The sequence below is a fragment of the Taudactylus pleione genome, unplaced genomic scaffold (genome assembly GCF_031769625.1).
Source record: "Taudactylus pleione unplaced genomic scaffold, aTauple2 ptg001250l, whole genome shotgun sequence".
Taxonomy (NCBI): Eukaryota; Metazoa; Chordata; class Amphibia; order Anura; family Myobatrachidae; genus Taudactylus; species Taudactylus pleione.
In genome coordinates this window covers 363,035-391,024 of record NW_028285650.1, presented here as the reverse complement: position 1 = coordinate 391,024, position 27,990 = coordinate 363,035, and the positions used below count along the sequence as shown (strand labels likewise).

General features: G+C 47.9%; 1 protein-coding gene across 5 annotated transcripts in view; it reads left to right on the top strand.

The window, feature by feature from the left end:
• Positions 1–4,493: 4,493 nt before the first annotated feature.
• Positions 4,494–27,990, top strand: part of CTU1 (cytosolic thiouridylase subunit 1) — a 33,142-nt gene continuing 9,645 nt past the window's right edge. The window contains exons 1-2 of one of the 5 annotated variants that reach the window (XM_088462494.1): positions 4,494–4,693; positions 7,475–7,686. In XM_088462494.1, coding sequence (XP_088318620.1) covers positions 7,643–7,686 — 44 coding nt within the window. In that variant the 5' untranslated portion in view covers positions 4,494–4,693; positions 7,475–7,642. Of the gene's footprint in view, positions 4,694–4,761; positions 4,870–7,474; positions 8,818–27,990 lie in introns of those variants that run through there. The other 4 variants (XM_088462492.1, XM_088462493.1, XM_088462496.1 and 1 more) reach the window with 4 other exon arrangements.

Sequence of the window (27,990 nt, the reverse complement as noted above, 5' to 3'; positions counted from 1 at the left end):
CTTTATCGTCATCTTAAACCATACATCACGGTACCTAATTGCATAAGCACCATACTTAGTATGCATAATACGGCGTGCCGATCCAAGCTGCTCTTCCATTAGCAGCACATCATTGACTAACATCTCTTTGCTGGCTCCCATCCTGGGACAACTCCTACGTTTTCCAATAAAGATTTAAACTGGTGAAAGACAGTCAAGAAGATACTTTCACTTACCTGTGGACGTCGTTGAAAAAGGGTGTATCCACAAACCTTATGGAAGACCTCTAGACGCCTCCACTCACCTATGGAAGAAAATCTGCTCCCACGCAGAAATCCCATTTTGACTACTTTCAACTGCTAGGGGGCAATAAATACCCTTTGTTTTCCAGTTGGATTTCGTCCACCTTCTCATCAGTTCACAATCACAGTTTAGCCCAAAACTATGCGGTTCAATTACAGTGCTCAAATAAGCCTAACCGATTACTGAATACTGTAATCACACGGAGAGCCGAACCCTAACAAAAATAACAACCCATACACATGCCTTGTTCAAAGTAAATGGTAAACTGCTACCGAGTCACTAGGGCTGCTCGTTACGCCTAGCACTTAAGGGTCCTACGATACCCTTAACATTTACACCCTAAACAAATACTCACTGTTACACACTTTTTTCCTGTGCAGAAAAATACACGTTAACCCAGTTATTGGCAACAATTGATAATGTAATCTCAATGGCTTTGTTTAAAACACGTGGCAGCAAGAGTGGAAATACGTATACGCTATCGTGCGACTAGTCGCATACACAATAATGCGACTACTACACAACCGTATTATGACTTCTACGATATATTGCAACTTAGCTGCGTACCCCAAAAATGCGACTTAGCTGCAAACGCAATTATGCGACTTCCCCTTTTTACACACAAAACAAAACTATCGACGAAGGAAAACAAACTTTTTTCCTCCCTCGTCCCTGGATTCTCAATCAGCGTTCCTAAAGTCACAGTAACAGGTAGCCGCACTCCTCAGCAACAATGGTGTTAACAGATTCCGAACGCACAATGCGTTCTCCTGCCAGGCGCCTCCACCCTTTTGCTGAGAGTTCGATACCAAGTGTTACAGACCGGTTGCGTGATTAACACTGCGAGCCCCCAACTATTGATACTGGATTTAAACCTCTTTACGATCCTGCCTATACCTTCTAAAATTGTCGCAATTTTAGCGTAATAAGTCATACAGTAAATAAATGCCTTCAGACGTTAGAATGTGTTTCCAACGCGCAAAAGGTTATTATTCAACATAAAAACAGTAAGTTACACGCTGTGATCTAAAGACAATTTAGCGCAAATAAATCATACAGGACCCAAGGTACAGTTGTAACATACGCACGCGCTCTGGGACCAGATACCGGCATCAGCAAGAAACCTGCGTCAACAGCATCAGCAAGAAGACTCCCGATTGGGGTCAGAGAGCGCATATATATATATATATATATATATATATACCCTTACAGGGATAGGCAATACATTAGGCAAGTTTGGCATGATTCCATTGGATCTCCGTCACAATGCTTCTGTTACAGGACATTTAACAGGTCAATTCAAATGGACACAGGTCAGCCTCCAACAGCCTTTTGTCTCCTATTTTCCGCTGCATGCAAATCTAAGCTGCTAACATTACATAGTACATTTTAGTGTTTTAACTCTCTACAGTCCATAAGTTGCGGACGCATGTTGCGATCTTCTCACCGATGACACCGGGAAGCTGTTGAGATAGAGTAGATCAGTATAACACCAAACACGGGCTGCTTATCAAGTACTAAACCTTAGATATCAAATAATCTTTATTTCACAACATTAGTAATAAATGAATAAACCTTGAATATTACATTTTGGAGCTATGGAACCTTTTATGTAAGTGTGCAGTGTGTAAGTATGAGGGGTTTGGGAAAAGGCTCTAGTTAGATTTATGTAGTGAGGACTTTTAACTTGGGGCAGTTGTGTACGCATGAAGCTAATAAACAGCGTTCGTACGCAGGGTATTATGCATTCGCTAATGTGCTTATGGTGTATGATGAGATATGAGATCGCATGATGCTAATAATAGCATCGCCGTATGTACTTAAGTGTGAGTTTCGCTAAAATGGCACTGGGCGGCCATTTGCAAAATGGCGTCGTGCAGATCTCATTTTTAAGATGGAATCTTGTCGCCATTTGCAAGATGGCGTTGCTCTGATCTAATTTTTAACTGGTCCTGTCTCAGCCAATTATCCGGCTTCAACACCACTTTACCACCCTACTTCATGCCCAAAACCTGTGTGGGCCAAGCAAAATACAATTGAAATTTGTGTAATAGATACCATCATTTGTTTATGCAATGTAAGCTTATTGATTCTATTTGATAAAAAATTTTAATATAACATGTTCTGAAAAAGAAGCTGGTGCTCGAATAAGAAGTGAATAACAAGCTAACTTCAGCCTCGTGAGCAGGAGAGAGAGGGAGGGGGTGAGGGGGGAGAGAGAGGGAGGAGGAGAGAGAGAGGGTGGGTGAGGGGGGAGAGAGAGGGAGGGGGGAGAGAGAGAGGGAGGAGAGAGAGGGAGGGGTAGAAAGAGAGGGAGGGTGAGGGGGGAGAGAGGGAGGGTGAGGGGGGAGAGGGAGGGTGAGGGGGGAAAGGGAGGGGGAGAGAGAGAGGGAGAGATAGAGGGAGGAGAGAAAGAGGGTGAGGGGGGAGAGAGAGGGAGGGGGAGAGAGAGATGGTGAGGGGGGAGAGAGGGGGAGGGGGAGAGAGAGGGAGGGGGAGAGAGGGAGGGTGAGGGGGGAGAGAGAGAGGGAGGGTGAGGGGGGGAGAGAGAGGGAGGGGGAGAGATAGAGGGAGGGTGAGGGGGTAGAGAGATGGAAGGGGCGAGAGAGAGGGTGAGGGGGGAGAGAGATGGAGGGAGGGGGAGAGAGAGGGATGGGGAGAGAGGGAGGGGGAGAGAGAGTGGGAGGGTGAGGGGGGGAGAGAGAGAGGGAGGCTGAGGGTGGAGAGAGAGGGAGGGGTAGAGAGGGAGGGGGAGGGGGGAGAGGGAGGGGGAGAGAGAGAGGGAGGGTGAGGGGGGAGAGAGTGAGAGAGAGAGGGGGGGAGAGAGAGGGGAGGGGGAGAGAGAGAGGGAGGGTGAGGGGGGAGAGAGAGAGAAAGGGAGAGAGGGAGGGTGAGAGAGAGGGAGGGGGGAGAGAGAGGGAGGGGGAGAGAGAGAGGGAGGGTTAGGGGGGAGAGAGAGGGAGCGTGAGGGGGGAGAGAGAGGGAGGGAGAGAGAGAGAGGGTGAGAGAGAGGGAGGGGGAGCGAGAGAGGGAGGGTTAGGGGGGAGAGAGGGAGGGGGAGAGAGAGAGAGATGGTGAGGGGGGAAGAGAGGGGGAGGGGGCGAGAGGGAGGGTGAGGGGGGAGAGAGAGAGGGAGGGTGAGGGAGGAGAGAGAGGGAGGGGAAAGAGAGAGGGAGGAGGAGAGAGAGGGTGAGAGAGAGGGAGGGGGAGAGAGAGATGGTGAGGGGGAAGAGAGGGGGAGGGGGAGAGAGAGGGAGGGTGAGGGGGGAGAGAGAGAGGGAGGGTGAGGGGGGAGAGAGAGGGAGGGGGAAAGAGAGAGAGAGGGAGAGATAGAGGGAGGGTGAGGGGGGGAGAGAGATGGAGGGGGAGAGAGGGATGGGGAGAGAGAGAGGGAGGGGGAGAGAGAGGGAGGGTGAGGGGGGAGAGAGAGTGAGGGGGAGAGAGAGGGAGGGTGAGGGGGGAGAGAGAGGGAGGGGGGAGAGAGAGAGGAGAGAGGGAGGGGAGAGAGAGGGTGAGGGGGGGAGAGAGAGGGAGAGATGGTGAGGGGGGAGATAGAGGGAGGGTGGGGGAGAGAGGGAGGGTGAGGGGGGAGATAGAGGGGGGGAGAGGGAGGGTGAGGGGGGAGAGAGAGGGAGGGGGAGAGAGAGGGAGGGTGAGGGTTGAGAGAGAGGGGGGGAGAGGGAGGGTGAGGGGGGAGAGAGAGGGAGGGGGAGAGAGGGAGGGTGAGGGGGAGAGAGAGAGGGAGAGGAGAGAGGGAGGGTGAGAGAGAGAGAGAGAGAGAGAGAGAGAGAGAGAGGAGAGAGGGGGAGAGAGAGGGGGAGGGTGAGGGGGGAGCGAGAGGGAGGGTGAGAGAGAGGGTGAGAGAGAGAGAGAGGGAGGAGAGAGGGGGAGAGAGAGAGGGAGGAGAGAGGGGGAGAGAGAGAGGGAGAGGAGGGGGGAGAGAGGGAGAGAGGGAGAGGAGGGGGGCGGGGGCATTGGATATGGTACATGATGTAAGTAAATGCTAATAATAAGCACGGCCCAGGCACTATATAACAGGGGGTAATTATGTCTAATGGTCTATGACGAGGTGAGAGAAAGGCAGCACTGCTGTCATTTTGTGCGCGCCTATTACCTAAGCTTTATTACATCTGATCTCCGGGAAAATGGCCGCTGCCCCTGGTGTTGGAGACCTCTAGCGTAAATGTGAGACCCAGCATCACCAGAGCGGACTGCACCTAGTGCAGGCGAGTCAGATGGACTGGGCACACAGAACTACATCTCCCGGCATGCCTCTGGCCAGCATCCGGCTCCTCGGCGCTGTGTGTGGTGTCGCGGAGCATGCCGGGAGTCGTAGTTGTGTTCCGGATGTTAGGCCTGAGCTTGGGAGGAAACGTGGACAGGGGCGGCCGGAGAGGAGGCTGCCAGCGAGGTGAGGGGGCTTCGTGCATGGGAAGGGGCCTTAGCACATGTTCTCTGCTGTATGTGTCATGTATGTAATATGTGTCATGTATGTAATATCTGCAGCCTCTTATCTCCTGGGACAAGGCCTAGGGCTGCTGTATGTAATGTGAACGTTGCTCAGTACCACTTCTCATGGTACTAAGGGTAAGATTAGAAGATTAGCCATGTAAATGGTGGCATGTGTGACCCACACACGTGGTGCATTGCAGTTACATGTACATGGGTTCTTATGGGCTGCTCTGCGCCTCGGGCGTGAACCCTTTAATGTTGGGGACGCTGGTATAGAGGAGCCTTGACGTATGGCCCAGCGCTTATTCATATATTTGCAAATGTATGTAAACCAATACCTCTGAATTTCTATTATCATGTAGGATTCAAGTATTTTTGTTGGTTTGCTGCAGTGTGCTGGAGGGAAAATCCCTTTTTTTCTGTAGCTCAGTGTAATCCCCCCCTTTACAAGCACCTGTGCTATGTCATTAAGTTGATGTGAGCGACCACCATACTTTTTGTTTGCAGTGTTTTATGTACAGTACTTGTCTGCTCTTCAGGAATGTATGGGAGACGCTCTAATTGCAGAGACCCCTACCCAGGACATTAGGACCCTTCCCTGCATACTTCCCTCTTGTTTTTCTTCTGAAAGATCATCAAGGAGGGACAAGATGAGACCATGCACTGTGGGGGAGGTGTGTACGCGCGATCCCCTCCCACAGCCCCCCCTACCCCCACCCCATTCCCCCCTCTCAGTGCATTGCCATAGACTGATCGCCTGCTCCATAATGACACAATGCATTGCGTAGTGGGGGGGGCAGGTGTAGTATTATATAAGTATCGTCATAGACTGGTCGCCTGCTTCATAATGACACAATGCATTGCGTAGTGGGGGGGGCAGGTGTAGTATTATATAAGTATCGTCATAGACTGGTCGCCTGCTCCATAATGACACAATGCATTGCGTAGTGGGGGGGGGGCAGGTGTAGTATTATATAAGTATCGTCATAGACTGATCGCCTGCTCCATAATGACACAATGCATTGCGTAGTGGGGGGGGCAGGTGTAGTATTATATAAGTATCGTCATAGACTGGTCGCCTGCTTCATAATGACACAATGCATTGCGTAGTGGGGGGGCAGGTGTAGTATTATATAAGTATCGTCATAGACTGGTCGCCTGCTTCATAATGACACAATGCATTGCGTAGTGGGGGGGGCAGGTGTAGTATTATATAAGTATCGTCATAGACTGGTCGCCTGCTTCATAATGACACAATGCATTGCGTAGTGGGGGGGGCAGGTGTAGTATTATATAAGTATCGTCATAGACTGGTCGCCTGCTCCATAATGACACAATGCATTGCGTAGTGGGGGGGGGGCAGGTGTAGTATTATATAAGTATCGTCATAGACTGATCGCCTGCTTCATAATGACACAATGCATTGCGTAGTGGGGGGGGCAGGTGTAGTATTATATAAGTATCGTCATAGACTGGTCGCCTGCTTCATAATGACACAATGCATTGCGTAGTGGGGGGGGCAGGTGTAGTATTATATAAGTATCGTCATAGACTGGTCGCCTGCTCCATAATGACACAATGCATTGCGTAGTGGGGGGGGGGCAGGTGTAGTATTATATAAGTATCGTCATAGACTGATCGCCTGCTCCATAATGACACAATGCATTGCGTAGTGGGGGGGGCAGGTGTAGTATTATATAAGTATCGTCATAGACTGGTCGCCTGCTTCATAATGACACAATGCATTGCGTAGTGGGGGGGCAGGTGTAGTATTATGTAAGTATCGTCATAGACTGGTCGCCTGCTTCATAATGACACAATGCATTGCGTAGTTGGGGGGCAGGTGTAGTATTATATAAGTATCGTCATAGACTGGTCACCTGCTTCATAATGACACAATGCATTGCGCAGTGGGGCGGGCTCCTGATTGTTCAAGTTCTGATGGCACTTGCTCCCCATTATCATATGCGCAGTTGGTTAATACTTTGTAACGAGAGATACTGCTATTTTGTATGGACCGTTACTTTGCGTCCTTTAGGGCAGTTGCGATTCTCAGTTTCCATTTTATCCGTTGGAGTATAAGTAACATTAGGACAATGATTCCTTTACAAGCCAAGCAATATGCCAGGTGACCTAAATGATGATGTTTCACTATATAACAAGTATTTGAAGTTCTAAATAATTTATGTTCCCTAAAATTATTGGAAAATAGGAGTACCATTTGGGAGGGTGGCTTACATTGGTTTGATACATAGAATTCTGTAATGTGTGACTTGATGATGTGGTTTAGATGACCAAAATTATAATTCAGTGTACCGGTCATTATCTGGTTACTTTGGAAATTTTGGTAAATGGGAATTTTCGAAGCAACGAGATTTGTGGTCGCCCAGGACAAGTTGTATCTGTGATGTGGATGTCGGGAATAGGAAAGGACGGGCAGTTACTCTGGTGCTGCAGATCAGAAGGCGTAGCCTAATTTTGGAATGGGTGCAGTGGGAGTCAAGCTCCCGTTGTGGGAAGCCTTCTACAGAGTGGTGAAAGGTGCCCATAGCAACCAATCGGCTTAAGGGTAGCATTTATCAAGTGCGTCCCATACGATGATAGGTAGAAGCTGCTTGGTTGCTGTTGGTAACTTCACTCTCTTTAGGTGGCTTGATGAATCTCCCCCATGGTCTCTAGTAAGGGGGCACAGGTTTTGAGGCAATGAGAAATACTGAAGCTGTTTCTGCTTTTCTTTCAGGGGGAAAAGCTGCTGCTGTCTCAGACCCAATGCTAGCGGGCGATCCATCAGCTTTGTGGCGTTTGTGAGGGAGGAGCCAGCGGTGGGAGTGACCAGAGTGCCGTCCTGTTAGCTGCACCGTTGCTATGTCCCTGCTTATCTGTGAGGTGAAGGAAGAAGACCTGACGGATGGATATGCTGACACCACTGCCGGCATTCCCCAAGCAACCCAGGTCACCATGCACACTGCAGCTTCTATGTCCGTGGCATGCTCTGGCCAAGGTGGAAACCATCCTGCTTATGACGGTCAATCCCTCGCAATTGTAACGGTAGACAGGGATCGAGTGACCCCTGCCCCGTGTGCGTTTGGATCGCCTGCCTGGTTTTTCTTCGGGGTTCCAGGTGGGTCTTCCAACCTGCAGCGTGAGCTTGTGGTGACCTGCATCCTCTGCCAAGCCCAAGTGCGACGGGGAACTAACCCAGGCAAGGTGGGGACCACCTGCCTCTTTACTCACCTTGAGAGGCGCCATAACATGACTCGGCAAGAGGTGTACGAACAAGCCGCAGCTTCCGGGTATTGTGGACCCAGCACGATAGTTGCTACTACCTGGGAATGCAGCAGTGGCGGGATCCTATCCTCCCGTGTCCCTGTGAAAAGACAGGCTGCTTCCTCCTCCTCAGAGGAAGGTGGACGTGGGCCTAAGCAACCAGCTACCACTTCTGCTACTGCCTCTGACCCTCCGATCACCCCTCGTCCTTCCTCACAACCGTGCCATCCAAATCCCAGCCAGCAGAGTCAGCAGAGTGGCTCCAGGTGCTCCACATACCGCCAAGCACTGCGAGACCGTCTACTCGGCAGCGTGCACATGTTCTGTGAGGTGTGCCATGCCCTGGTGCTGTCAGGGGAGAGGAGCCAGAATGTGCGGGACCTTGCTCTGGAGACTCATTTCTCCACTAAGCATCCTCACATGTTCAACCGCTTGAAGCGTGGGGCGGCCAGGGACGTGCGCATTGGTGGTCTGGGCCCCTTTTCTGCACTTCCTTCTGGCTCTTTGTCACCCTCTTCTGCCCCACATTGACCCTGACTACTATCAATAGTGTTACCTCTATGTGCTGCACATCTGGCCCGATAACTTTTTCCCCGGCCCCTTTCTGACTGCCGGCACTGGCTGCCATGAAAGCAGGAAGTCACCAGACCATTGCCCGCTGTAACACTGGTTGTCACAATGTATTGTATATAATAATCCTTCGCAACCCATCTCCTATTGTCACTTCTGCTGGGACCTGTCATTCAGAGAAGACCAAGCTCTCCGCCTTCGTCCTGTTCTCCCGTCACTGTCGCACTCCGTCCGCAAAGGAGAATGGTGTGTGCACCGATTTCACAGCCATGTTTTATTTAATGTGTTTCTCATAGTTAGTAGGGGGCGACTCGCCCCCTACTAAGTGCTAGGTCATTTATAAAGTAGTAGTTGAATACGGATGGGGGTTTTCATGAGTCTTGTTTAAAGAATGTTGATTACGTGTCTTTTTGTGAGCAGAGCATTATTACATTGGAATCACTGCTCATCAACCACTAGCCATGTTTTCTAGGACATTTCCCACAGGAGCTCAGCAAGGGGACAGGAGAGAGCCTGTATGGTGTAGTGGGATGGTTCTAGGCTGGCGTGCAATGCTCTACTGGCAGTTGTTTGGGCATCATGCACAAGAGGACGCTTCATGTGAGATTCCACCATGTCCTCCATGTTGGTTACTGGAGTGGGGCGGTGGGGGTCTTGTCAGTGGAGGGTAGTAAAGTGTTTTCTTATCCCAGGAGTAATAGATGGCTAGGAGGTGCAGTACTTCCTCTATGCCTATGTAGTGCCGAACCCCCTCTATGCCTACAGCTCCAGGGACTACCATCCTGCCAGTGGCTACTACTAGTACTGGTATAACAACAGGTTATTTGTCTTCCTAAACTGTACTCCCACCTGACACAAGGCTGCAGGCTGCCCACCCGCTTCCACCAGGTTTGGGGCAATGTGTAAGTACAAGGTGCACTGTTGTTCTCTCCAGGATCACCCTGCATCACTGCATGGTTTGGTCACCTCTAGTGCACATCAGTCAGGGTGAAAGCTCTGCACTATGGTTTCCACAATAATACGACTTCCTGCTGCTTGTGCAGACTCTCCAGAATTACCACATCACTTTCAGCGGATGTGCTGTCCCCAATCAGCGGATGTGCTGTCCCCAATCAGCGGATGTGCTGTCCCCAATCAGCGGATGTGCTGTCCCCAATCAGCGGATGTGCTGTCCCCAATCAGCGGATGTGCTGTCCCCAAATGGGACAGGTCAGCAGAAGGGAGTTTAGATCTTGCCTGATATTCTTGCCAGTCTACCCATACCAGTCAAAAGTTTGGACACCTTTCATTCAATAGTTTTTGTTTATTTGAATTATTTTCAACATAGTAGATTAATACTGAAGACATCAAAACTGTGAAAGATCACATATGGAATTATGTTGTAAACAAATCAAAATATGTTTTATATTTTAGATTCCTCAGAGTAGCCCCCTTTTGCTTGGATGACAGCTTTGCACACTCTTGGCATTCTCTCAGTCAGCACCATGAGGTAGTCTCCTGGAATGGTTTTCCAACAGTCTTGAAGGGGTTCCCAGAGGTGCTGAGCACTTGTTGGCTGCTTTTCCTTTACTCTGCCGTCCAACTCATCCCAAACCAGCTCAATTGGGTTTAGGTCGGGTGATTGTGGAGGCCAGGTCATCTGACGCAGCACTCAATCACTTTCCTTCCTGGTCACGTAGCTCTTACATAGCCTGGAGGTGTGTTTGGGGTCATTGTCTTGTTGAAAAGCAAATGATGGTCCCAGTAAGCGCAAACCAGATGGGATGGCATGGTGCTGCAGAATGCAGTGGTAACCATGCTGGTTAAGTGTACCTTGAATTTTGAATAAATCACCAACAGTGTCACCAGCAAAGCCACCATCACACCACCTCCTCCATGCTTCACAGTGGGAACCACACATGCAGAAACCATCCGCTCACCTTCTCTGCGTCTCACAAAGACACGGCGGTTGGAACCAAAAATCTCAAATTTGAACTCATCAGACCAAAGTACAGATTTCCACTGGTCTAATGTCCATTCCTTGTGTTTATTGGCCCAAACAATTCTCTTCTTCTTGTTGTCCATCCTCAGTAGTGGCTTCTTCGCAGCAATACGACCATGAAGTCCTGATTCACGCAGTCTCCTCTGAACAGTTGATGTTGAGATTTGTCTGCTACTTGAACTCTGTGAAGACTTTATGTGATGTCTAATCTGAGTTCCTGTTAAGTAGCGGTTTCTGAGGCTGGTAACTCTAATGAACTTATTCTCTGCAGCAGAGGTAACTCTTGGTCTTCCTTTCCTGGGATGGTCCTCATGAGAGCCAGTTTCATCATAGCGTTTGAATGTATCCTCAAGTGCAGTTACAAAAACCATCAAAGTTCTTGAAATTTTCCGTATAGATTGACCTTCATGTCTAAGTAATGATGGACTGTCGTTTCTCTTTACTGAGTTGATTGGTTGGTGCCATAATATGGATTACAAAAGTAGTCAAATAGTGGTGTCCACTGTGTACTAACCCTACTTCTGCACAACACAACTGATGGTCTCAAACACATTAAGAAGGCAAGTAATTCCACAGATGGACTCCTGACAAGGCAACACCTGTTACTTCAACACCATTCCAGGAGAAGCTGGATGAGAGAATGGCAAGAGTGTGCAAAGCCGTCATCCAAGCAAAAGGGGGCTACTTTGAGGAATCTAAAATACAAAACATATTTTGATTTGTTTAACACTTTTTGTTTACAACATAATTCCATATGTGATCTGTCATAGTTTTCATGTCTTCAGTATTAACCTAATATGTTGAAAATAATTTACATAAACAAAAACCATTGAATGAGAAGGTGTGTCCACACTTTTGACTGGTACTGTATAAGACCTAATAACAGATGTAAAAGTACCGTATATAAAAATAAAATATATGAGGAGAATTAAATGTAAAACTACTCATAGGGACTACATTGGATAGTACATATCTTCCTGGCATTAATGAACATTTAAATGGAGCAGCACTCTCATCACCTACACAAACGCTCATCTCGCTGTAGCCACACAAAGGGGGAACTCAATGAATGTGATGTTGATTAGCGCTGGGATTGAATGCCTGTTGCTATACCACTGTCCGCATAGCGCCCGGCACTTAAATCAGGAGATGCAGGTTATTGCTCCTAATGCCAGGGGTCTAGTTGCAGTAAACGTTATTTTCCGACTTCAGTGCCAGGCGCAATACTATTAGTGCTTGTGATGAGCCCGCAACCAGCATCGCCCGCACTAGATTAGTCAGATTTAGGAGAGTGCTAGCAGAAATCGTCTAGTCGCTGGTTTACAGCGCTGGCAATTGATTAGCTCTGGGCAAATTGTGTTTCTTCATTTTTTTTTATCTTATTGTGTATACTAAAAAAATAGTTTTGAAGCTTTTAATGAATTGTATTCTCATAGATGCCCTTTAACTGCCACACAATTGGGGCAAACCCCAGAAAGTGTATTAATAATGCCCTCTGACGCTTGTCCATGCGTATTTTCACCATCAGCCACAGATCGCCTAATGACCTGAATAGATGCGGAGCTGTCATTACTGTATGGAAACCACTCTAAGCTCCAGGTTATCCGTTATCGTGGAGCGGACTCGTATCATTTCAGAGCCAATAGTTTGTCAATGTGTTTATATTTTGTTTCATCAAATACTATAATACTAATTTAGCTGTTCGTTTTTAAAGCAACACATCAATCAAAAATGTCTTCTCACATCCGCATTACAAATGTATCAGCGGCATTGTAGGGGTAAATGTTCATAGACAACGGCAAATCCTGGGCAAGACTGTCTGATGTCTTAGAGTATCGGTCTTTTAGTAGGTAATAATAGGCCGGAGCCTATTACATTTACCCCATAGCGTCATGGTGAAACGCGTTGGTTTCCTCAGTCGATGCTCCGCCAGATCATTCAGATAAGCGCTGAGTTTGTTTTATTGTACATGTGATTCTTACGTTTTTTTTACATTACTTTTATGGGGTCGATTCAATTAAGTGAGTTGAATAGTGCGAGGAAGTTGGCTCAATTCACCTCCCAGTTTAGTCCGACTACTCGGACTTAAGTCGGAGAATGCCAGTTTTCACGATAATAGCAGCGTGTTTAGTCGCGAGAATCTGCATTCACCAACTAAAGTGCCGGCTGGGAGGCTGTTAGCACCGCGCTAAGCCGGAAAACAGACTCGCGGCCGACACTTTAGTCTAATTTCTCGTTGCACGCTCGGGATGGTGCGATGAGAAATCATTTAGTCGCCCTAACAGCGCTGAATTGAATCGTGTCTAAGTAGAATTACACTATTGCCGCAGCTCCCGCCCCAGTCACTTTAGACTGGAGCTACGGGCATTGCACGCCATTAATTTCCCACCTATGTGAATTGTCTTATTGGTGCTGTCCAGTGGGGATCATTTGGGATATCGGATGAGCTCCATCACGTTTCTTTATATTTGTATCTATTGTCTGCTCCATTTCCTAGTAGATATCGCACATTACCGAATAGTCTGCATGTGGTTTATATTCTCTCTTCACCCTTAGGCCCTGGGGGCTGGAAGGTGCAGCTGCGGAGCTGCTGGTGGTGATATGTTGGTCATGTAGTCAGCAGCGTATAACTTGTTTGCTGCACGTTATGTAATCTCTGTGTTCGCCGTGATTGGACCACATAGCTACTGTAGAAATATGAGGTGGTGAAGCCTTGACGCTTAGACCTTCTCTTTTCACGTGAGGAATGCCCTAGGTTAGGAAAGGCAGTGTCCTGGCACTGCGTCCGTAGCTAGTTCTATGCGTTGGGGCATGGGGTTCTGCTGGTGAGAGAGGAATTACTGGATGCTGCATTAGGAGCTGAAGCCTGTGGGCGTCATGGCAGAAGGTGGCTCAGGGACTAGTAATACCACGGCCGTGTCATGACGCCCAGGGATGGACAAGTGTGTTATTCTAATGACACACAGATCAGGCTTTTATCTCTCTCCATAGAGTTCTATTAACGCTCACCCTGTATAGGGAATGTCGCCTAACGTTGTCCAACCTAGGAGCTGCAGGGGGTCGTGAGCTTCGCGGTGACACTGTCACCGCAGCTCTAACTGCAGAGCGGCGGTGAATGGGTGTCAGGCACATGCATGTGGCCACGCCTACAAAATGACATACACCAGGAGGTGTCGCCTAGCGAACACCAGGCCATGTTCTTCTGAGAAGTCCCTACTTGGCTTACTAGAATGTTGGGAGGTGTGGTAACATCATGCTGCACTGCAGGGGGGGCTGAGGTAACATGTGCAGAGTTATATTTGGGAGGTGTGGTAACATCATGCTGCACTGCAGGGGGGGCTGAGGTAACGTGCAGAGAGTTATATTTGGGAGGTGTGGTAACATCATGCTGCACTGCAGGGGGGGCTGAGGTAACATGTGCAGAGAGTTATAGTTGGGAGGTGTGGTAACATCATGCTGCACTGCAGGGGGGGCTGAGGTAACATGTGCAGAGGGTTATATTTGGGAGGTGTGGTAACATGCTGCACTGCAGGGGGGGCTGAGGTAACATGTGCAGAGGGTTATATTTGGGAGGTGTGGTAACATGCTGCACTGCAGGGGGGGCTGAGGTAACGTGTGCAGAGAGTTATATTTGGGAGGTGTGGTAACATCATGCTGCACTGCAGGAGGGGCTGAGGTAACATGTGCAGAGGGTTATAGTTGGGAGGTATGGTAACATCATGCTGCACTGCAGGGGGGGCTGAGGTAACATGTGCAGAGAGTTATAGTTGGGAGGTGTGGTAACAACATGCTGCACTGCAGGGGGGGCTGAGGTAACATGTGCAGAGGGTTATAGTTGGGAGGTATGGTAACATCATGCTGCACTGCAGGGGGGGCTGAGGTAAAATGTGCCGAGTTATATTTGGGAGGTGTGGTAACATCATGCTGCACTGCAGGGGGGGCTGAGGTAACATGTGAGGAGAGTTATATTTGGGAGGTGTGGTAACAACATGCTGCACTGCAGGGGGGGCTGAGGTAACGTGCAGAGAGTTATATTTGGGAGGTGTGGTAACATCATGCTGCACTGCAGGGGGGGCTGAGGTAACATGTGAGGAGAGTTATAGTTGGGAGGTATGGTAACATCATGCTGCACTGCAGGGGGGGCTGAGGTAACATGTGCAGAGTTATATTTGGGAGGTATGGTAACAACATGCTGCACTGCAGGGGGGGCTGAGGTAACATGTGCAGAGTTATATTTGGGAGGTATGGTAACAACATGCTGCACTGCAGGGGGGGCTGAGGTAACATGTGCAGAGTTATATTTGGGAGGTATGGTAACATCATGCTGCACTGCAGGGGGGGCTGAGGTAACATGTGCAGAGTTATATTTGGGAGGTGTGGTAACATCATGCTGCACTGTGCTGTAGAAGTGTATTGTGAGGTCAGCACATGTTGGGGAGCAGTGTAGCATCCTATGTCTGTATAGTGTGTAATAGACGTGTATTGTGAGGTCAGCACATGTTGGGGAGCAGTGTAGCATCCTATGTCTGTATAGTGTGTAATAGACGTGTATTGTGAGGTCAGCACATGTTGGGGAGCAGTGTAGCATCCTATGTCTGTATAGTGTGTAATAGACGTGTATTGTGAGGTCAGCACATGTTGGGTAGCAGTGTAGCCTCCTGTGTCTGTATAGTGTGTAATAGACGTGTATTGTGAGGTCAGCACATGTTGGGGAGCAGTGTAGCATCCTATGTCTGTATAGTGTGTAATAGACGTGTATTGTGAGGTCAGCACATGTTGGGGAGCAGTGTAGCATCCTATGTCTGTATAGTGTGTAATAGACGTGTATTGTGAGGTCAGCACATGTTGGGGAGCAGTGTAGCATCCTATGTCTGTATAGTGTGTAATAGACGTGTATTGTGAGGTCAGCACATGTTGGGTAGCAGTGTAGCCTCCTGTGTCTGTATAGTGTGTAATAGACGTGTATTGTGAGGTCAGCACATGTTGGGGAGCAGTGTAGCCTCCTGTGTCTGTATAGTGTGTAATAGACGTGTATTGTGAGGTCAGCACATGTTGGGGAGCAGTGTAGCCTCCTATGTCTGTATAGTGTGTAATAGACGTGTATTGTGAGGTCAGCACATGTTGGGGAGCAGTGTAGCATCCTATGTCTGTATAGTGTGTAATAGACGTGTATTGTGAGGTCAGCACATGTTGGGGAGCAGTGTAGCATCCTATGTCTGTATGGTGTGTAATAGACGTGTATTGTGAGGTCAGCACATGTTGGGTAGCAGTGTAGCCTCCTGTGTCTGTATAGTGTGTAATAGACGTGTATTGTGAGGTCAGCACATGTTGGGGAGCAGTGTAGCCTCCTGTGTCTGTATAGTGTGTAATAGACGTGTATTGTGAGGTCAGCACATGTTGGGGAGCAGTGTAGCATCCTATGTCTGTATAGTGTGTAATAGACGTGTATTGTGAGGTCAGCACATGTTGGGTAGCAGTGTAGCCTCCTGTGTCTGTATAGTGTGTAATAGATGTGTATTGTGAGGTCAGCACATGTTGGGGAGCAGTGTAGCCTCCTGTGTCTGTATAGTGTGTAATAGACGTGTATTGTGAGGTCAGCACATGTTGGGGAGCAGTGTAGCCTCCTATGTCTGTATAGTGTGTAATAGACGTGTATTGTGAGGTCAGCACATGTTGGGGAGCAGTGTAGCATCCTATGTCTGTATAGTGTGTAATAGACGTGTATTGTGAGGTCAGCACATGTTGGGGAGCAGTGTAGCATCCTATGTCTGTATGGTGTGTAATAGACGTGTATTGTGAGGTCAGCACATGTTGGGTAGCAGTGTAGCCTCCTGTGTCTGTATAGTGTGTAATAGACGTGTATTGTGAGGTCAGCACATGTTGGGGAGCAGTGTAGCCTCCTATGTCTGTATAGTGTGTAATAGACGTGTATTGTGAGGTCAGCACATGTTGGGGAGCAGTGTAGCATCCTATGTCTGTATAGTGTTTAATAGACGTGTATTGTGAGGTCAGCACATGTTGGGGAGCAGTGTAGCATCCTATGTCTGTATAGTGTGTAATAGACGTGTATTGTGAGGTCAGCACATGTTGGGTAGCAGTGTAGCCTCCTGTGTCTGTATAGTGTGTAATAGACGTGTATTGTGAGGTCAGCACATGTTGGGGAGCTGTGTAGCCTCCTGTGTCTGTATAGTGTGTAATAGACGTGTATTGTGAGGTCAGCACATGTTGGGGAGCAGTGTAGCCTCCTATGTCTGTATAGTGTGTAATAGACGTGTATTGTGAGGTCAGCACATGTTGGGGAGCAGTGTAGCCTCCTATGTTCCTATGTCAGTATAGTGTGTAATAGACGTGTATTGTGAGGTCAGCACATGTTGGGGAGCAGTGTAGCCTCCTGTGTCTGTATAGTGTGTAATAGACGTGTACTGTGAGGTCAGCACATGCTGGAGAGCAGTGTAGTATCCTGTGTCTGTATAGTGTGTAATAGACATGTATTGTGAGGTCAGCACATGTTGGGGAGCAGTGTAGCCTCCTGTGTCTGTATAGTGTGTAATAGACGTGTACTGTGAGGTCAGCACATGCTGGGGAGCAGTGTAGCCTCCTGTGTCTGTATAGTGTGTAATAGACGTGTACTGTGAGGTCAGCACATGCTGGGGAGCAGTGTAGCATCCTGTGTCTGTATAGTGTGTAATAGACGTGTACTGTGAGGTCAGCACATGCTGGGGAGCAGTGTAGTATCCTGTGTCTGTATAGTGTGTAATAGACATGTATTGTGAGGTCAGCACATGTTGGGGAGCAGTGTAGCCTCCTGTGTCTGTATAGTGTGTAATAGACATGTATTGTGAGGTCAGCACATGTTGGGGAGCAGTGTAGCCTCCTGTGTCCGTATAGTGTGTAATAGACGTGTATTGTGAGGTCAGCACATGTTGGGGAGCAGTGTAGCCTTCTGTGTCCGTATAGTGTGTAATAGACGTGTATTGTGAGGTCAGCACATGTTGGGGAGCAGTGTAGCCTTCTGTGTCAGTATAGTGTGTAATAGACATGTATTGTGAGGTCAGCACATGTTGGGGAGCAGTGTAGCCTCCTGTGTCTGTATAGTGTGTAATAGACGTGTATTGTGAGGTCAGCACATGTTGGGGAGCAGTGTAGCCTCCTGTGTCTGTATAGTGTGTAATAGACGTGTATTGTGAGGTCAGCACATGTTGGGGAGCAGTGTAGCATCCTATGTCTGTATAGTGTGTAATAGACGTGTATTGTGAGGTCAGCACATGTTGGGTAGCAGTGTAGCCTCCTGTGTCTGTATAGTGTGTAATAGACGTGTATTGTGAGGTCAGCACATGTTGGGGAGCAGTGTAGCCTCCTGTGTCTGTATAGTGTGTAATAGACGTGTATTGTGAGGTCAGCACATGTTGGGGAGCAGTGTAGCCTCCTATGTCTGTATAGTGTGTAATAGACGTGTATTGTGAGGTCAGCACATGTTGGGGAGCAGTGTAGCATCCTATGTCTGTATAGTGTGTAATAGACGTGTATTGTGAGGTCAGCACATGTTGGGGAGCAGTGTAGCATCCTATGTCTGTATAGTGTGTAATAGACGTGTATTGTGAGGTCAGCACATGTTGGGTAGCAGTGTAGCCTCCTGTGTCTGTATAGTGTGTAATAGACGTGTATTGTGAGGTCAGCACATGTTGGGGAGCAGTGTAGCCTCCTGTGTCTGTATAGTGTGTAATAGACGTGTATTGTGAGGTCAGCACATGTTGGGGAGCAGTGTAGCCTCCTATGTCTGTATAGTGTGTAATAGACGTGTATTGTGAGGTCAGCACATGTTGGGGAGCAGTGTAGCCTCCTATGTCTGTATACTGTGTAATAGACGTGTATTGTGAGGTCAGCACATGTTGGGTAGCAGTGTAGCCTCCTGTGTCTGTATAGTGTGTAATAGACGTGTATTGTGAGGTCAGCACATGTTGGGGAGCAGTGTAGCCTCCTGTGTCTGTATAGTGTGTAATAGACGTGTATTGTGAGGTCAGCACATGTTGGGGAGCTGTGTAGCCTCCTGTGTCTGTATAGTGTGTAATAGACGTGTATTGTGAGGTCAGCACATGTTGGGGAGCAGTGTAGCCTCCTATGTCTGTATAGTGTGTAATAGACGTGTATTGTGAGGTCAGCACATGTTGGGGAGCAGTGTAGCCTCCTATGTTCCTATGTCAGTATAGTGTGTAATAGACGTGTATTGTGAGGTCAGCACATGTTGGGGAGCAGTGTAGCCTCCTGTGTCTGTATAGTGTGTAATAGACGTGTACTGTGAGGTCAGCACATGCTGGAGAGCAGTGTAGTATCCTGTGTCTGTATAGTGTGTAATAGACATGTATTGTGAGGTCAGCACATGTTGGGGAGCAGTGTAGCCTCCTGTGTCTGTATAGTGTGTAATAGACGTGTACTGTGAGGTCAGCACATGCTGGGGAGCAGTGTAGCATCCTGTGTCTGTATAGTGTGTAATAGACGTGTATTGTGAGGTCAGCACATGTTGGGGAGCAGTGTAGCCTCCTATGTTCCTATGTCAGTATAGTGTGTAATAGACGTGTATTGTGAGGTCAGCACATGTTGGGGAGCAGTGTAGCCTCCTGTGTCTGTATAGTGTGTAATAGACGCGTACTGTGAGGTCAGCACATGCTGGAGAGCAGTGTAGTATCCTGTGTCTGTATAGTGTGTAATAGACATGTATTGTGAGGTCAGCACATGTTGGGGAGCAGTGTAGCCTCCTGTGTCTGTATAGTGTGTAATAGACGTGTACTGTGAGGTCAGCACATGCTGGGGAGCAGTGTAGCATCCTGTGTCTGTATAGTGTGTAATAGACGTGTACTGTGAGGTCAGCACATGCTGGGGAGCAGTGTAGTATCCTGTGTCTGTATAGTGTGTAATAGACATGTATTGTGAGGTCAGCACATGTTGGGGAGCAGTGTAGCCTCCTGTGTCTGTATAGTGTGTAATAGACATGTATTGTGAGGTCAGCACATGTTGGGGAGCAGTGTAGCCTCCTGTGTCCGTATAGTGTGTAATAGACGTGTATTGTGAGGTCAGCACATGTTGGGGAGCAGTGTAGCCTCCTGTGTCTGTATAGTGTGTAATAGACGTGTATTGTGAGGTCAGCACATGTTGGGGAGCAGTGTAGCCTCCTGTGTCTGTATAGTGTGTAATAGACGTGTATTGTGAGGTCAGCACATGTTGGGGAGCAGTGTAGCCTCCTATGTCTGTATAGTGTGTAATAGACGTGTATTGTGAGGTCAGCACATGTTGGGGAGCAGTGTAGCATCCTATGTCTGTATAGTGTGTAATAGACGTGTATTGTGAGGTCAGCACATGTTGGGGAGCAGTGTAGCATCCTATGTCTGTATAGTGTGTAATAGACGTGTATTGTGAGGTCAGCACATGTTGGGTAGCAGTGTAGCCTCCTGTGTCTGTATAGTGTGTAATAGACGTGTATTGTGAGGTCAGCACATGTTGGGGAGCTGTGTAGCCTCCTGTGTCTGTATAGTGTGTAATAGACGTGTATTGTGAGGTCAGCACATGTTGGGGAGCAGTGTAGCCTCCTATGTCTGTATAGTGTGTAATAGACGTGTATTGTGAGGTCAGCACATGTTGGGGAGCAGTGTAGCCTCCTATGTTCCTATGTCAGTATAGTGTGTAATAGACGTGTATTGTGAGGTCAGCACATGTTGGGGAGCAGTGTAGCCTCCTGTGTCTGTATAGTGTGTAATAGACGTGTACTGTGAGGTCAGCACATGCTGGAGAGCAGTGTAGTATCCTGTGTCTGTATAGTGTGTAATAGACATGTATTGTGAGGTCAGCACATGTTGGGGAGCAGTGTAGCCTCCTGTGTCTGTATAGTGTGTAATAGACGTGTACTGTGAGGTCAGCACATGCTGGGGAGCAGTGTAGCCTCCTGTGTCTGTATAGTGTGTAATAGACGTGTACTGTGAGGTCAGCACATGCTGGGGAGCAGTGTAGCATCCTGTGTCTGTATAGTGTGTAATAGACGTGTACTGTGAGGTCAGCACATGCTGGGGAGCAGTGTAGTATCCTGTGTCTGTATAGTGTGTAATAGACATGTATTGTGAGGCCAGCACATGTTGGGGAGCAGTGTAGCCTCCTGTGTCTGTATAGTGTGTAATAGACATGTATTGTGAGGTCAGCACATGTTGGGGAGCAGTGTAGCCTCCTGTGTCCGTATAGTGTGTAATAGACGTGTATTGTGAGGTCAGCACATGTTGGGGAGCAGTGTAGCCTTCTGTGTCCGTATAGTGTGTAATAGACGTGTATTGTGAGGTCAGCACATGTTGGGGAGCAGTGTAGCCTTCTGTGTCAGTATAGTGTGTAATAGACATGTATTGTGAGGTCAGCACATGTTGGGGAGCAGTGTAGCCTCCTGTGTCTGTATAGTGTGTAATAGACGTGTATTGTGAGGTCAGCACATGTTGGGGAGCAGTGTAGCCTCCTGTGTCTGTATAGTGTGTAATAGACGTGTATTGTGAGGTCAGCACATGTTGGGGAGCAGTGTAGCATCCTATGTCTGTATAGTGTGTAATAGACGTGTATTGTGAGGTCAGCACATGTTGGGTAGCAGTGTAGCCTCCTGTGTCTGTATAGTGTGTAATAGACGTGTATTGTGAGGTCAGCACATGTTGGGGAGCAGTGTAGCCTCCTGTGTCTGTATAGTGTGTAATAGACGTGTATTGTGAGGTCAGCACATGTTGGGGAGCAGTGTAGCCTCCTATGTCTGTATAGTGTGTAATAGACGTGTATTGTGAGGTCAGCACATGTTGGGGAGCAGTGTAGCATCCTATGTCTGTATAGTGTGTAATAGACGTGTATTGTGAGGTCAGCACATGTTGGGGAGCAGTGTAGCATCCTATGTCTGTATAGTGTGTAATAGACGTGTATTGTGAGGTCAGCACATGTTGGGGAGCAGTGTAGCCTCCTATGTTCCTATGTCAGTATAGTGTGTAATAGACGTGTATTGTGAGGTCAGCACATGTTGGGGAGCAGTGTAGCCTCCTGTGTCTGTATAGTGTGTAATAGACGTGTACTGTGAGGTCAGCACATGCTGGAGAGCAGTGTAGTATCCTGTGTCTGTATAGTGTGTAATAGACATGTATTGTGAGGTCAGCACATGTTGGGGAGCAGTGTAGCCTCCTGTGTCTGTATAGTGTGTAATAGACGTGTACTGTGAGGTCAGCACATGCTGGGGAGCAGTGTAGCATCCTGTGTCTGTATAGTGTGTAATAGACGTGTATTGTGAGGTCAGCACATGTTGGGGAGCAGTGTAGCCTCCTATGTTCCTATGTCAGTATAGTGTGTAATAGACGTGTATTGTGAGGTCAGCACATGTTGGGGAGCAGTGTAGCCTCCTGTGTCTGTATAGTGTGTAATAGACGTGTACTGTGAGGTCAGCACATGCTGGAGAGCAGTGTAGTATCCTGTGTCTGTATAGTGTGTAATAGACATGTATTGTGAGGTCAGCACATGTTGGGGAGCAGTGTAGCCTCCTGTGTCTGTATAGTGTGTAATAGACGTGTACTGTGAGGTCAGCACATGCTGGGGAGCAGTGTAGCATCCTGTGTCTGTATAGTGTGTAATAGACGTGTACTGTGAGGTCAGCACATGCTGGGGAGCAGTGTAGTATCCTGTGTCTGTATAGTGTGTAATAGACATGTATTGTGAGGTCAGCACATGTTGGGGAGCAGTGTAGCCTCCTGTGTCTGTATAGTGTGTAATAGACATGTATTGTGAGGTCAGCACATGTTGGGGAGCAGTGTAGCCTCCTGTGTCCGTATAGTGTGTAATAGACGTGTATTGTGAGGTCAGCACATGTTGGGGAGCAGTGTAGCCTTCTGTGTCCGTATAGTGTGTAATAGACGTGTATTGTGAGGTCAGCACATGTTGGGGAGCAGTGTAGCCTTCTGTGTCAGTATAGTGTGTAATAGACATGTATTGTGAGGTCAGCACATGTTGGGGAGCAGTGTAGCCTCCTGTGTCTGTATAGTGTGTAATAGACGTGTATTGTGAGGTCAGCACATGTTGGGGAGCAGTGTAGCCTCCTGTGTCTGTATAGTGTGTAATAGACGTGTATTGTGAGGTCAGCACATGTTGGGGAGCAGTGTAGCATCCTGTGTATGTATAGTGTGTAATAGACGTGTATTGTGAGGTCAGCACATGTTGGGTAGCAGTGTAGCCTCCTGTGTCTGTATAGTGTGTAATAGACGTGTATTGTGAGGTCAGCACATGTTGGGGAGCAGTGTAGCCTCCTGTGTCTGTATAGTGTGTAATAGACGTGTATTGTGAGGTCAGCACATGTTGGGGAGCAGTGTAGCCTCCTGTGTCTGTATAGTGTGTAATAGACGTGTATTGTGAGGTCAGCACATGTTGGGGAGCAGTGTAGCCTCCTATGTCTGTATAGTGTGTAATAGACGTGTATTGTGAGGTCAGCACATGTTGGGGAGCAGTGTAGCCTCCTATGTCTGTATAGTGTGTAATAGACGTGTATTGTGAGGTCAGCACATGTTGGGGAGCAGTGTAGCCTCCTATGTCTGTATAGTGTGTAATAGACGTGTATTGTGAGGTCAGCACATGTTGGGGAGCAGTGTAGCATCCTATGTCTGTATAGTGTGTAATAGACGTGTATTGTGAGGTCAGCACTTGTTGGGGAGCAGTGTAGCCTCCTGTGTCTGTATAGTGTGTAATAGACGTGTACTGTGAGGTCAGCACATGCTGGGGAGCAGTGTAGTATCCTGTGTCTGTATAGTGTGTAATAGACATGTATTGTGAGGTCAGCACATGTTGGGGAGCAGTGTAGCATCCTATGTCTGTATAGTGTGTAATAGACGTGTATTGTGAGGTCAGCACATGTTGGGTAGCAGTGTAGCCTCCTGTGTCTGTATAGTGTGTAATAGACGTGTATTGTGAGGTCAGCACATGTTGGGGAGCAGTGTAGCCTCCTGTGTCTGTATAGTGTGTAATAGACGTGTATTGTGAGGTCAGCACATGTTGGGGAGCTGTGTAGCCTCCTGTGTCTGTATAGTGTGTAATAGACGTGTATTGTGAGGTCAGCACATGTTGGGGAGCAGTGTAGCCTCCTATGTCTGTATAGTGTGTAATAGACGTGTATTGTGAGGTCAGCACATGTTGGGGAGCAGTGTAGCATCCTATGTCTGTATAGTGTGTAATAGACGTGTATTGTGAGGTCAGCACATGTTGGGGAGCAGTGTAGCCTCCTGTGTCTGTATAGTGTGTAATAGACGTGTACTGTGAGGTCAGCACATGCTGGGGAGCAGTGTAGTATCCTGTGTCTGTATAGTGTGTAATAGACATGTATTGTGAGGTCAGCACATGTTGGGGAGCAGTGTAGCCTCCTGTGTCTGTATAGTGTGTAATAGACATGTATTGTGAGGTCAGCACATGTTGGGGAGCAGTGTAGCCTCCTGTGTCTGTATAGTGTGTAATAGACGTGTACTGTGAGGTCAGCACATGCTGGGGAGCAGTGTAGCATCCTGTGTCTGTATAGTGTGTAATAGACGTGTACTGTGAGGTCAGTACATGCTGGGGAGCAGTGTAGTATCCTGTGTCCGTATAGTGTGTAATAGACATGTATTGTGAGGTCAGCACATGTTGGGGAGCAGTGTAGCCTCCTGTGTCCGTATAGTGTGTAATAGACGTGTATTGTGAGGTCAGCACATGTTGGGGAGCAGTGTAGCCTTCTGTGTCCGTATAGTGTGTAATAGACGTGTATTGTGAGGTCAGCACATGTTGGGGAGCAGTGTAGCCTCCTGTGTCTGTATAGTGTGTAATAGACGTGTATTGTGAGGTCAGCACATGTTGGGGAGCTGTGTAGCCTCCTGTGTCTGTATAGTGTGTAATAGACGTGTATTGTGAGGTCAGCACATGTTGGGGAGCAGTGTAGCCTCCTGTGTCTGTATAGTGTGTAATAGACGTGTATTGTGAGGTCAGCACATGTTGGGGAGCAGTGTAGCCTCCTGTGTCTGTATAGTGTGTAATAGACGTGTATTGTGAGGTCAGCACATGTTGGGGAGCAGTGTAGCCTCCTGTGTCTGTATAGTGTGTAATAGACGTGTATTGTGAGGTCAGCACATGTTGGGGAGCTGTGTAGCCTCCTGTGTCTGTATAGTGTGTAATAGACGTGTATTGTGAGGTCAGCACATGTTGGGGAGCAGTGTAGCCTCCTGTGTCTGTATAGTGTGTAATAGACGTGTATTGTGAGGTCAGCACATGTTGGGGAGCAGTGTAGCCTCCTGTGTCTGTATAGTGTGTAATAGACGTGTATTGTGAGGTCAGCACATGTTGGGGAGCAGTGTAGCCTCCTGTGTCTGTATAGTGTGTAATAGACGTGTATTGTGAGGTCAGCACATGTTGGGGAGCTGTGTAGCCTCCTGTGTCTGTATAGTGTGTAATAGACGTGTATTGTGAGGTCAGCACATGTTGGGGAGCAGTGTAGCCTCCTGTGTCTGTATAGTGTGTAATAGACGTGTATTGTGAGGTCAGCACATGTTGGGGAGCAGTGTAGCCTCCTATGTCTGTATAGTGTGTAATAGACGTGTATTGTGAGGTCAGCACATGTTGGGGAGCAGTGTAGCCTCCTATGTCTGTATAGTGTGTAATAGACGTGTATTGTGAGGTCAGCACATGTTGGGGAGCAGTGTAGCCTCCTATGTGTATAGTGTGTAATAGACGTGTATTGTGAGGTCAGCACATGTTGGGGAGCAGTGTAGCATCCTATGTCTGTATAGTGTGTAATAGACGTGTATTGTGAGGTCAGCACATGTTGGGGAGCAGTGTAGCCTCCTGTGTCTGTATAGTGTGTAATAGACGTGTACTGTGAGGTCAGCACATGCTGGGGAGCAGTGTAGTATCCTGTGTCTGTATAGTGTGTAATAGACATGTATTGTGAGGTCAGCACATGTTGGGGAGCAGTGTAGCCTCCTGTGTCTGTATAGTGTGTAATAGACGTGTACTGTGAGGTCAGCACATGTTGGGGAGCAGTGTAGCCTCCTGTGTCTGTATAGTGTGTAATAGACGTGTATTGTGAGGTCAGCACATGTTGGGGAGCAGTGTAGCCTCCTGTGTCCGTATAGTGTGTAATAGACGTGTATTGTGAGGTCAGCACATGTTGGGGAGCTGTGTAGCCTCCTGTGTCTGTATAGTGTGTAATAGACGTGTATTGTGAGGTCAGCACATGTTGGGGAGCAGTGTAGCCTCCTATGTCTGTATAGTGTGTAATAGACGTGTATTGTGAGGTCAGCACATGTTGGGGAGCAGTGTAGCCTCCTATGTTCCTATGTCAGTATAGTGTGTAATAGACGTGTATTGTGAGGTCAGCACATGTTGGGGAGCAGTGTAGCCTCCTGTGTCTGTATAGTGTGTAATAGACGTGTACTGTGAGGTCAGCACATGCTGGAGAGCAGTGTAGTATCCTGTGTCTGTATAGTGTGTAATAGACATGTATTGTGAGGTCAGCACATGTTGGGGAGCAGTGTAGCCTCCTGTGTCTGTATAGTGTGTAATAGACGTGTACTGTGAGGTCAGCACATGCTGGGGAGCAGTGTAGCATCCTGTGTCTGTATAGTGTGTAATAGACGTGTATTGTGAGGTCAGCACATGTTGGGGAGCAGTGTAGCCTCCTATGTTCCTATGTCAGTATAGTGTGTAATAGACGTGTATTGTGAGGTCAGCACATGTTGGGGAGCAGTGTAGCCTCCTGTGTCTGTATAGTGTGTAATAGACGTGTACTGTGAGGTCAGCACATGCTGGAGAGCAGTGTAGTATCCTGTGTCTGTATAGTGTGTAATAGACATGTATTGTGAGGTCAGCACATGTTGGGGAGCAGTGTAGCCTCCTGTGTCTGTATAGTGTGTAATAGACGTGTACTGTGAGGTCAGCACATGCTGGGGAGCAGTGTAGCATCCTGTGTCTGTATAGTGTGTAATAGACGTGTACTGTGAGGTCAGCACATGCTGGGGAGCAGTGTAGTATCCTGTGTCTGTATAGTGTGTAATAGACATGTATTGTGAGGTCAGCACATGTTGGGGAGCAGTGTAGCCTCCTGTGTCTGTATAGTGTGTAATAGACATGTATTGTGAGGTCAGCACATGTTGGGGAGCAGTGTAGCCTCCTGTGTCCGTATAGTGTGTAATAGACGTGTATTGTGAGGTCAGCACATGTTGGGGAGCAGTGTAGCCTTCTGTGTCCGTATAGTGTGTAATAGACGTGTATTGTGAGGTCAGCACATGTTGGGGAGCAGTGTAGCCTTCTGTGTCAGTATAGTGTGTAATAGACATGTATTGTGAGGTCAGCACATGTTGGGGAGCAGTGTAGCCTCCTGTGTCTGTATAGTGTGTAATAGACGTGTATTGTGAGGTCAGCACATGTTGGGGAGCAGTGTAGCCTCCTGTGTCTGTATAGTGTGTAATAGACGTGTATTGTGAGGTCAGCACATGTTGGGGAGCAGTGTAGCATCCTGTGTCTGTATAGTGTGTAATAGACGTGTATTGTGAGGTCAGCACATGTTGGGTAGCAGTGTAGCCTCCTGTGTCTGTATAGTGTGTAATAGACGTGTATTGTGAGGTCAGCACATGTTGGGGAGCAGTGTAGCCTCCTGTGTCTGTATAGTGTGTAATAGACGTGTATTGTGAGGTCAGCACATGTTGGGGAGCAGTGTAGCCTCCTGTGTCTGTATAGTGTGTAATAGACGTGTATTGTGAGGTCAGCACATGTTGGGGAGCAGTGTAGCCTCCTATGTCTGTATAGTGTGTAATAGACGTGTATTGTGAGGTCAGCACATGTTGGGGAGCAGTGTAGCCTCCTATGTCTGTATAGTGTGTAATAGACGTGTATTGTGAGGTCAGCACATGTTGGGGAGCAGTGTAGCATCCTATGTCTGTATAGTGTGTAATAGACGTGTATTGTGAGGTCAGCACTTGTTGGGGAGCAGTGTAGCCTCCTGTGTCTGTATAGTGTGTAATAGACGTGTACTGTGAGGTCAGCACATGCTGGGGAGCAGTGTAGTATCCTGTGTCTGTATAGTGTGTAATAGACATGTATTGTGAGGTCAGCACATGTTGGGGAGCAGTGTAGCATCCTATGTCTGTATAGTGTGTAATAGACGTGTATTGTGAGGTCAGCACATGTTGGGTAGCAGTGTAGCCTCCTGTGTCTGTATAGTGTGTAATAGACGTGTATTGTGAGGTCAGCACATGTTGGGGAGCAGTGTAGCCTCCTGTGTCTGTATAGTGTGTAATAGACGTGTATTGTGAGGTCAGCACATGTTGGGGAGCTGTGTAGCCTCCTGTGTCTGTATAGTGTGTAATAGACGTGTATTGTGAGGTCAGCACATGTTGGGGAGCAGTGTAGCCTCCTATGTCTGTATAGTGTGTAAT